The sequence below is a fragment of the Brassica oleracea genome, chromosome C2, assembly GCF_000695525.1.
Source record: "Brassica oleracea var. oleracea cultivar TO1000 chromosome C2, BOL, whole genome shotgun sequence".
In the NCBI taxonomy this organism is placed as follows: Eukaryota; Viridiplantae; Streptophyta; class Magnoliopsida; order Brassicales; family Brassicaceae; genus Brassica; species Brassica oleracea.
Window position 1 is genome coordinate 13,204,148 of NC_027749.1, and position 9,900 is coordinate 13,214,047.

At 38.9% G+C, this 9,900-nt stretch overlaps 3 protein-coding genes across 6 annotated transcripts; 1 reads left to right on the forward strand and 2 right to left on the reverse strand.

The window, feature by feature from the left end:
• Window positions 1–405: 405 nt before the first annotated feature.
• Window positions 406–1,969, reverse strand: LOC106325329 (probable RNA-binding protein 18). Of its 4 annotated transcripts, none has more exons than XM_013763370.1 (5): window positions 1,894–1,969; window positions 1,342–1,399; window positions 1,123–1,196; window positions 906–1,032; window positions 406–770 (listed from the first exon to the last, which is right to left on the reverse strand). In XM_013763370.1, the coding sequence occupies exons 2-5, from the start codon at window positions 1,342–1,344 to the stop codon at window positions 504–506; spliced, it is 471 nt and encodes a 156-aa protein (XP_013618824.1). In that variant the 5' UTR covers window positions 1,345–1,399; window positions 1,894–1,969; the 3' UTR covers window positions 406–503. The 4 variants fall into 4 exon arrangements, with proteins under 4 accessions (XP_013618824.1, XP_013618823.1, XP_013618827.1 ...); XM_013763369.1 differs by having other exon boundaries at window positions 1,825–1,911; XM_013763373.1 differs by having other exon boundaries at window positions 406–781; window positions 1,825–1,911.
• Window positions 1,970–2,220: 251 nt separating this feature from the next.
• Window positions 2,221–4,345, forward strand: LOC106320867 (uncharacterized membrane protein YjcL). The gene is made up of 6 exons (XM_013759222.1): window positions 2,221–2,579; window positions 2,644–2,870; window positions 3,093–3,203; window positions 3,297–3,455; window positions 3,538–3,779; window positions 3,875–4,345. Exons 1-6 carry the CDS (start codon window positions 2,308–2,310, stop codon window positions 4,196–4,198), a joined length of 1,335 nt encoding a protein of 444 aa, XP_013614676.1. The 5' UTR covers window positions 2,221–2,307; the 3' UTR covers window positions 4,199–4,345.
• A 273-nt stretch (window positions 4,346–4,618) lies between these two features.
• On the reverse strand, window positions 4,619–7,675 carry LOC106327829 (proline--tRNA ligase, chloroplastic/mitochondrial). Its single transcript, XM_013766106.1, has 10 exons — window positions 7,286–7,675; window positions 7,165–7,221; window positions 6,627–6,737; window positions 6,464–6,550; window positions 6,264–6,377; window positions 5,961–6,167; window positions 5,696–5,833; window positions 5,450–5,611; window positions 5,172–5,371; window positions 4,619–5,089 (listed from the first exon to the last, which is right to left on the reverse strand). The coding sequence occupies exons 1-10, from the start codon at window positions 7,610–7,612 to the stop codon at window positions 4,864–4,866; spliced, it is 1,629 nt and encodes a 542-aa protein (XP_013621560.1). The 5' UTR covers window positions 7,613–7,675; the 3' UTR covers window positions 4,619–4,863.
• Window positions 7,676–9,900: the final 2,225 nt, after the last annotated feature.

Here is a 9,900-nt window from a genome sequence, read left to right on the forward strand (position 1 = left end):
AGTTATGAGCCATCCACGGTATGGTTCATAACGTTTACTTAATTTCCATCGATTTGTTTATTTTTCAGGGATTTATTTACTTGACAAACTAAATTAGTATATGACTGATTTGTTTTCTTTTGCCCACGTATTCAATTATTATGACTAAACCCAATCAAACCATATTGGTTAACATGAACCAAGTCGTACAGGTTACACAAACCAAACAGAGTAAACCGTGTAAACAAAAATTTTCTCTTAAAATAAAATAATATTATATTTAAATTTTTATTTCTGCTGGAGAACTTCTAGTGAAACTTAGAAAATCCAAAAAGTCAATCCAAATCCAACAAACGCTTAGTTTCGGTTTGGGTAATTTGAGTTTTGATTCAGTTTCCGGTAATGGAGTAATTGGCACTAAAACAGGATACCATTCCTTCAAATTTAATTTGGTTTAACTTCGAGAAAAAAAAAACATTTCAACTCTCTTTTACATCAAGTTTGTTTGTGTTTCAAAGGGATCTTTATCTCTTCAGTTTCTTGGGATCTCGTTGTTTCTCATCGTCCTCCAACGCTTTGAGTTTGTTCTTAATGGCAGCTACTTTTTCATCTCGGCTCATTTGTCCTGAGCTGCTTCCACTTGCAGACCTCGTTCTGTTTGCTTCGGGTAATAACCTTTTGGGATGATCATGAGAGGAATCTTCTAGAAGCTTGTCACTAGCTAAACGAACTACCAAGGGCCTACCACAAGCTAATCTCCCATGCATCTTCTCCTTAGCCAATTCAGCTTCCTGTATGCTCACTTTAGATTGTAGAAATCAGGAGATTTGCTCAATCAAAATCAGATCCTGTTTTTTTTTCATTTACCTAAAACACTTTCATCTAAGCGGAACTTAAAAAAACAGGAAAGACAGATTATTGGTTACCCCTTTAGAGCTGTATTGAATGAAAGCATAGCCGCGTGGCTCTCCTTTCTTTGGCCCGCGTGTGTGCCAGAGGAAGTCTTCTGATATGATCTTCCCATATGGAGAAAACATCTTTATCAACGCAGCCCTATCAACAAGAGAAGGTTACAAAGTTTTGATCTATGGGCAGCAGTAACAATAAGCTTTGCTTCACGGTGATTTTGTTTTTTTTGCTTACTCGTTTATTCTAAGATCCAAGTTTCCAACATATAATCTGCTCTCGCTCTTTTCATCTACAAACCCAATGGTGTCCTGAAGCATGTAAGAGAGGATGGTACAAAGGTAACATAAGAGAGAATACCAAACAAGATAACTGAAGAATGGAGAGATAGTTGACTGAGTTGAAAACGAAATAACTGATGTTATATGAATTGATATAAAAGGATAGTGTAGTCACCATTTAATTGCAGATATAAAACAGATCGACGAGGAAGCACAAGATATTAGGCATCCACCTGAAAATAAGCAACAAGACTTGTTTATGTAAAACAAGTTCCCTTTCAAGATTTCAATAGTGAACACAGATGAGAACAATGCTCAAAGGCCAAGACGACAATCGAACTATTGGTCATCAAAAGAAAAGCATAAACATAATCTAACAAAACCCAGTTACAACTCTCTACATTGTCCGAAAACAGAGGCTTCTACATGAGAACTGAAGTAAGCACCAAAAAGGAGAAACCTTTAGGTCAGATGCATTGTCCGTTCTAAGAGCGATGACCCTAGAGTAACTATTAGAGACAGAACTCTAATTGCACAATAATCAATACAATTCAATTAAGAGACAAAACCCTAGGTTCCTCGATGAGCTGTAATCACCAATTAGTACGCCTACTTCGATTACATAGCTAAACACACTAGAGAGAGTAGAAAGACAAACCCAGAAAGTTGAAATCTTTGTAAACTATAGATCAAAACTGTTTAGAGAATCTCCACGGAAGCAACTTACGGGGGAGGTCAAAGCGCGATCTCGAAGACTCCAAAAACTACTCCCAAAGAAACAAGGAAACCGAACCGGTTATTGCGAATGTGACGTATTCACAATACCTAAATTCTTATCAATCGGGAAATGGTTCATGTTTTTTTTCTAAATCGGATTCAGATTTCTGGCTAAACCGAATTGGACCAATTGGCTGTTGATATACAAGTTATGGTTTGGTTCGGTTCAATTTTGGTTTAGTTGTTTTTAGATTAAAACCAATTTTTGATTGTAGGTGGTGCTGGTGGGTATTGATATTTTGAAGAGAGAGAAAAGTTGACGCACTATGTATGGAGGAGTCAACAACAAGTCCGCTTTTATTTATTAACGTTTCTCTCTCTCTCAATCGTCACTTTCCATCGTAAAGCAGACCTAGACTCCGATATGGCGACGAGCTTGGCGTTCCTCAATGCGGCGACAGGCATCTCATCCCCGTCGTCAGGACTAATTCGGCGGCGATCGCACATTGTCTCACGCCAGGATCTTCGTAAACTCTCCATCATCTACTCCTCGCCGCGGCTTAGCGACTCTCGTAACGTATCGTCCCCGATCAGATCGGTGAGAGTGAGATCGCAGCTGAACACGCCTCTCATATCCGGAAACGACGAATGGGGAACATGGACTGCGCTCTTCGCCACTGGCGCCTTCGGTCTCTGGTAATGATGTTGTTTTGAGATCACACAAAGTGTAGTGGTGTGATTGATTTCCTTGGAAGTACAGGTCGGAGAAGACGAAGGTGGGGAGTGCGGTGAGTGGTGCGTTGGTCAGCACACTCATTGGCCTTGCCGCTAGTAATCTTGGCGTCATCTCTTCGGATTCTCCTGCTTTTGCTGTCGTCTTGAACTTCCTGCTCCCGTTGGCTGTTCCTCTCTTGCTCTTTAGAGCTGACTTGCGCCGTGTGGTTCAGTCCACTGGGAAGCTTCTCTTGGCTTTCGTTATTGGTTCAGGTGAGAACCAGTGATGACGAATCCATTTTATCTTAATTATTTTTATGGATAGTTTTTGGAACTTCTTACGAATTAACAAGTGAGTTGGAGGCTTAAAATTTCTTTTTTTACAAATTTAGGGGTCTATTTATATTTGAGGATTTAAGGCGAATGTTTGGCCCAGGACCGACATCAATCTTGTCTCCTCAGCTTGATCATTTTCTATTCGTGGTTTTATTACAGTTGCGACAACAGTGGGTACAGCTCTGGCGTACTACCTAGTGCCGATGAGAGCACTTGGTCCGGATAGTTGGAAGATTGCAGCTGCTCTCATGGGGAGGCATATCGGTGGAGGTAGCTTAACTCTTCCATTTTCTTGAGGAGACTTATTTAGTTCCATTCCTCTTATAGTGTGGATTGGTGCATTTTGATTGTTGTTTTGTCCAGCTGTCAACTATGTTGCCATAGCCAATGCTCTCGAAGTTTCGCCATCAGTGTTAGCTGCTGGACTCGCTGCTGATAACGTTATATGCGCTGTTTATTTCACTTCTTTGTTCGCTATAGGCTCCAAAATACCTGCTGAAACTCTACCTCCACCAACTAGTGGTAAGTCTGAATGTTAGCTGTGATGTTTGGATAGATTCTGTTTCTGAACTCTCTGACTTTGATGTTGCTCTCCCATGTACAGATGCAGAGACGATCAAAGATTCTGAAACTGAAAACAAAATCCCTGTGCTACTGATAGCTACTGGAATCGCTGTGTCCTTAGCTATATGCAAGATCGGGGCTTTGCTAACAAAGCATTTCGGGATTTCGGGTGGTAGCTTGCCAGCGATAACCGCAGTGGTTGTTGTTTTAGCAACTGTCTTTCCCTCCCAGTTTGGCCGTCTTGCTCCATCTGGAGAAGCCATGGCTCTCATTCTTATGCAGGTACGTGTGAGAGAGAATCTTACACACTTTCATTTTCAAGAACAACGCAAAGTTTCTGAAAAAATTATACATCAAACTACTTTTTTTCTTTTCAGGTGTTCTTCACTGTGATAGGTGCGAGCGGAAACATATGGAGTGTGATAAACACTGCGCCGAGCATATTCTTGTTTGCATTGGTCCAGATTGGGACACATCTTGCTGTGATATTGGGGGTAGGGAAGCTGCTCAACGTCGAGCTAAGGTTGCTGCTTTTGGCATCAAATGCTAATGTGGGAGGACCCACGACTGCAGCTGGAATGGCTACTGCAAAGGGATGGAACTCGTTGATCGTTCCTGGGATTCTCGCTGGAATATTCGGTATCTCCATTGCAACTTTCATAGGGATTGGGTTTGGAGTGAAAGTCCTCAAGTTCATGTAAAGATGGTTATATGACTAGATTATGGATTGAACTATATCCGTCTCCTCTCTCTCTCTATCTTTCGTTAACAAACTGAACAGTCTCTTCTTGTTTTCTCAAATACTCCCTCTGTACCATTTTAAGTGGAGTGGTGTCTAAACATTTTTATTTTGCTTCATAATAAGTGATGTTTTCACATTTCTAAATAAAATTTAATGTCAATTGAAATTTTCAACCAATTACAAAATACTACATGTTTTTTTTACTGGTTAGACTGATTTTATTAGATGCAATTTTATGTAACCAAGATAAATTGCATAGAAATTTGTATATTCTTAATCTCTATGTAAAAACCTCAAACACTACTTAAAATGGTACAGAGGGAGTATCGATTATAGTAAATGAAACAAGAGCTGAGCTGAAGACAAAAGAGTTCAACCAGGTGGTGCAATAAAAGGAATTTGCCATTTGAAATCCTCAAATCATTCAATTTTTTCCTTTACAAAATTAAAGACATAAGAAAGTTATTGGGGGCAAATGCACCAGAAAAGACCAGAGAAACAATCACTCCACTCCCAACAGCCACGGAAACAAAATCTTGCAGGACTTCTGGACCCTTTCCTTTTTTAATAAACAGAGATTGGATATAATTTTGAGAATGTGTGTAAAAATAACGAGAGGCCTCCTTAGTAAGACTTGGCAAAGATAGCAACTTCCTCGGCTGGATTACCAGTCATTAGACATGTTTTGGTCCCTAGAGTCTGTTCAAACGGGAAACACCTAATGGTCGCACCAGTTTCCTCCTTTACCCTTTGCTCATCTGAGTCACTGGCTGACCATGGACCTCTTGCCCATTTCCCTGAAGAAATCGCAGCTTTGAGCTCCTCGTATGAGTTCACATCCACTATGTTACTGCACAATCACATCAAACAAAATATTGTGATGAGGGAGAGTCTTGTACGGGAGAAGAAACATGACAATAAACAAAGTGTACCTATCCCTGAATGATATTGCCTTTTCAAGAAGTGATGAATGGATCTCATCCAACTTCTCTTTTACATATGCCACTAACGTTGACGGATCCATTGAGATTCCAAACACTTTTCCTGCCTTTCCTGGTATGTCCCTCCTCGAGACGACAACACAGTTGCTAGATACATCGCGTGGACCAATCTCAATCCTTATAGGGACTCCCTGCAAAACCAAGTTATTACAACGAATGATAACTATCAGAGCTGATTGTTACGTTTCACACCTAAAAGAGTAACGAACCTTCATTTCCCAGAAATTGAACTTCCACCCTGCGGTTCTTTCTGTTGTTTCATCAAGCTTAACTCTAACCCCAGCAGTTTGGAGAACTTCCTTCACTGATGATGCAGCACTGAGAACTTCTGTTTTCTCACTGTCTTTTTTCCAAATAGGTACAATCACTACCTACCAAGGAAGAAAAGAGAAGGTAATGCCACTGTCATTATCATGTTATTCAGATATAAAGCAAAAGGAAAGTGCTCAAGGAACCTGTATTGGAGCTATCTTGGGAGGAAGCATAAGACCGGTGTCATCTCCATGAGTCATGATGATACCACCGACAAAACGTGTACTGACTGCCCATGATGTCTGCCACACATGTTGCCTTTCTCCATTCTCATCTTGGAACTGTCATTGTCATATATCTCATTTTAACATTCTTTCAACATGAATTTGCAAAAAGAATGTGAAAAAAAACTAAAGCATAGATGAACCACAGGTAGGAAACAACACTTCTAAGATAATAGTTCTGTACCTGAGTTCCAAAAGCACGAGAAAAGTTTTGGCCTAAGTTGTGGCTGGTACCAGCCTGCAAAGCCTTCCGATCTCCCATCATAGCCTCAATAGTATAGGTTGTATCAGCACCAGCAAAGGTCTCCAACTTTGATTTTCGACCTGCAATCACAGGTATGGCAGTTTCCTCAAAAGCAAATCTGGTGTAGATCTCGATCATCTGCTTTGCCTGCAATACAGCACTAAACATTCTTCACAAGAGTGTACCACACACACAAACAAAGAAAAAGACTATAAGTTAACCAAAACAAAGTGGAGAACAAACCTCTTTTTCTGCCTCCTCAGGAGTGGCATGAGCAGTGTGACCCTCTTGCCACAGAAATTCAAGAGTCCTAATAAATGGTTTTGTCCGCATCTCCCATCTAGTGACATTGGCCCACTAAACCACAGAACGATGAAATTAACCAGGAGTGATAAAACGACATATAGGAAGAATAATATACAATTTTGGATTTCTGTCCACACCTGATTGATCATGAGAGGAAGATCACGATAGCTATGAATCCACTGGGTGAACATGTGATTCACTATGGTTTCACTGGTAGGCCGAACCTGCCACAACCTCAACAATCAGAGCCAGAACTTAGGTAATGAATTCTCACAACTCTAGCTTTGTGGTAAAACATACCACAAGCTTCTCTTCAAGTTCATTTCCTCCCCCAACAGTGACAAGGGCTAGTTCGGGACTAAACCCCTCAACGTGTGAAGCTTCTTTCTCAATAAACGAGTATGGTATAAACTGCACAAAAGGCCAAACCATCACTGAAAACATAAGAACACAACAGCAATGACGTCAAAAACAAGAATGACAACAATACATGCATTGACTTCATTATAGTAAAGTTTCCTTCTTTGTGAACAAATATTTGAAACTCTGTCATATGTAATAAAAATCCAACCCCTTGCACCAAAAATGTCTTTTAAGGATAATACAAAGTGATTATCACCAAGAAGCAAATATCAATAAATAATCTGTAAATAATCAAGAACAGGTGTTTCATCAGTCAGTCTTACACTAACTATATTCTAAACTAAAACTATGTCTGAGCTAACAACACACACCAGCTTCATCTAATGGTTCTACTTCAAACTGTAATTAAATTTCATCTGACTTGTACTAATTATTAAAACTCTGTCTTAAACTAATGTTCAACTTAAAACAGTACCTGAGGGAAGTACATGTTGCTATGACCAGTCTCTTTGAACTTCACATTCAAGTAGTCCTACGAAAGAGGCAATCAACTTCAAAGCTAAATTCTAAAGACTCAAAAGTTTACAACAAGAAACCTGAATCGCTTCCCAGATCGCGTAACCGTAGGGACGAATCACCATCGTACCACGAACCGGACCGTAGTCAGCGAGCTCAGCGCTAGCTATAACATCAAGATACCAAGCGCTGAAGTCCTGCGACCGAGGCGTAACTGCTTGGTCCGACCTGGGTAGCCTCCCGACCTCCGACTTAGTCTCCGGCGAAGCGGTGCCGCTCGGCGCCGTCGCGAATCCAGAAGCGGGTCTGTTCCGAAGACATAGGGTCCGGCGGAGAGCTGCTGGATAACGAGTGGTGGCGGGAAAGAGGAGGGAGGTGAGAGAAGGGAGTCTGAGAGAGGCCACCATTTATCTCCTTTTTCAGAGGAAGAAAGAGAGATTGGTGTTTCCTTACGATGTTGCTAAGGTCTAAGGTTAAAAAGTCTTCTTCTATTTTCTGAGATGATGACTCAGAACTTCTCATGCATAGATAAGCCCATTAAGCTTCAAATGAATCTATAAGCCCATTAGGCCCAACAGAATAAATCTATAAGCCCATTATAAGTCAACAGCATACAAATGTTTAGTAACGGCATTGAAATACTTCGAATAACAATATAATAATAAAAATAAATAATCAGGAATATAGGAGGAAACCAGACATAATGTTGGAGTGAGCTAGCCATTATTTATGAAATAAACACAAAGACTTACCAAATAAATAAATTGAGAGACACAAATAAAAATAATAGAATGGCAAAAAATGATGTCAGTATACTCAATATACAAGACATAAATAAGAAATATCCAAGGTTAAAAATATGTAGAAAAAATATATCTAAGGTTAACAAACACGCACCTGCTCAAAACCTTCTCTTCCACAATTTGTTCATGATTTCATATTTGAGCATTTGTTTCAATTGGTCTGTTACTAAATTGAAACATTAAAAATATAACTTTTAATTTCAATTAGTTTGAAAATCAGTCGTAAAGTTTATATAAATTTGTTGTAAAATAACTGATGAATATTTGATAATAACAAATGCTTGTGGAATTATATACGTAATTATCACATTAACTTCACCAACACATATTATGCATCTTCTTCGGCCACTTCTTATTTTTCTCATTATTATTATGTTCTTTTTATTAAATTTTTGCTAATGTTTTACTAGTTTTTTTACATATTTTTTGCCAAATATTTAGTAATAACAAATGATTGTCATACTCGCATGAAGATTGTAAGTAGGGTAATGTTACTTGTCTTTGGGTCCAAGTATTTATCTGTAGCTGTCAAAGATTTATTGTTTCGTTTGGTTCAGATAAGCCTAAGATTATACATCATGATATAAAAGCTACAACTCAGTGAAAAGGCAGACGTGTTCTCCTTCGGAGTGGTGCTGCTCGAGTTGATAACCAAACGCAAGCCTCTGGTTAGATCGCGGTCTTCTCCTGATGATGATGATGTTTTAGTTGATTGGGTTAGTTATCTCTTGTTTTCTTTAAACACTCAATTCCTCGGTTTTTGAATAAGTTTCTAAATTTCACCAAATTCTAGGCAAAGCCTGTGATGGTACAATCTCTAAAGGATGGCAACTTTCATGGTCTTGTTGACCCGCGGTTAGCGGATAGCTTCGATGCCAACGAAACAATGAGAATGGTTTCCTGTGCTGCTACTAGTGTCTGTACTTCAGCGCAACACCGCCCAAAAATGAGTCAGGTACTGTTTTTTTTTGAATATATGAATCCTTTTTTGCAGAATTTAACTTTGTGACTTGGGGTCATATAACATTTGCAGATAGTTCGAGCTTTTGAAGGCAATTTGTCTCTGGATGACCTAAACTAAAGGAGTGTAGAATTGATGAATTAGAAATTTGGCATATACTAAGCTTTTGGCTACGCCCTGGTATATTTTCATAAATTAGTATGTTCTTTATATTTGAATATGTAAATATATATTGGAAATTTTGATGAAGATAAATTAGTATGGTCTTTTGCTGTCAGCGAAATGACGAGAATGGTTTCTTGTGCTGCAGCTAGTGTCCGTCCTTCAGCGAAACACCGCCGAAAAATGAGCCAGGTACTATCGTATATGAATCTTGTTTGCAGCATATAACTTCATCGTTAGGATAAAGTCACTTTGTGACTTTGGGGTCATTTCACTTTTAACATTTGCAGATAGTTCGAGCTAATGCAATTTATCTCTGGATGACCTAACTGAAGGTGTAGAATTGGTGAATTAAAAATTTAGAATATACTAGAGCTTTTGGCGATTCCCAGGTTTATTTTCATAAATTTGTATGTTATTTATATTTAAATATGTAATATATAAACAAACAGAGATAAATTGTGTGATCATACGATTGTCCGTCAACAGCTTATTCATTCTTTTGTCCAAAAACAAAATTGAATGGCAAGCCGATGAGAGCTCTTCATATAGCATGCACTGTACGTTAAACTCATTCCCTTGTCCGAAAACAAAATAGTCACATACTCTGTCCTGTTATTGTACCAAAATAGACTGGAGTTATCATTGTAGGTCTCGACTTTGTATAAACATTTTCTAGTTCTTTGTACTTTACTATCATTTAAACATTATGACCTCGCATTCTTTACCGTTCCGTATTGACCACAAATAATCAAATTTTTTTTTTGCT

Bases quoted from the DNA above. Each gene is read 5' to 3' on its own strand.
- LOC106325329 (XM_013763370.1), bottom strand. The intron at 1,033-1,122 runs GTAAGCAAAAAA...TCTTGTTGATAG, and splicing joins TTGGATCTTAGAATAAACGA to GGCTGCGTTGATAAAGATGT. The intron at 771-905 runs GTAACCAATAAT...GTGAGCATACAG, and splicing joins TTCAATACAGCTCTAAAGGG to GAAGCTGAATTGGCTAAGGA.
- LOC106320867 (XM_013759222.1), top strand. From the start codon at position 2,308: ATGGCGACGAGCTTGGCGTTCCTCAATGCGGCGACAGGCATCTCATCC. The intron at 2,871-3,092 runs GTGAGAACCAGT...GTTTTATTACAG, and splicing joins GGCTTTCGTTATTGGTTCAG to TTGCGACAACAGTGGGTACA. The intron at 3,456-3,537 runs GTAAGTCTGAAT...TCCCATGTACAG, and splicing joins TCTACCTCCACCAACTAGTG to ATGCAGAGACGATCAAAGAT.
- LOC106327829 (XM_013766106.1), bottom strand. From the start codon at position 7,612: ATGGTGGCCTCTCTCAGACTCCCTTCTCTCACCTCCCTCCTCTTTCCC. The intron at 7,222-7,285 runs GTTTCTTGTTGT...CCTCTTTCGTAG, and splicing joins CGATCTGGGAAGCGATTCAG to GACTACTTGAATGTGAAGTT. The intron at 5,372-5,449 runs GTTCGTTACTCT...TTGGTTTTGCAG, and splicing joins TCAATTTCTGGGAAATGAAG to GGAGTCCCTATAAGGATTGA.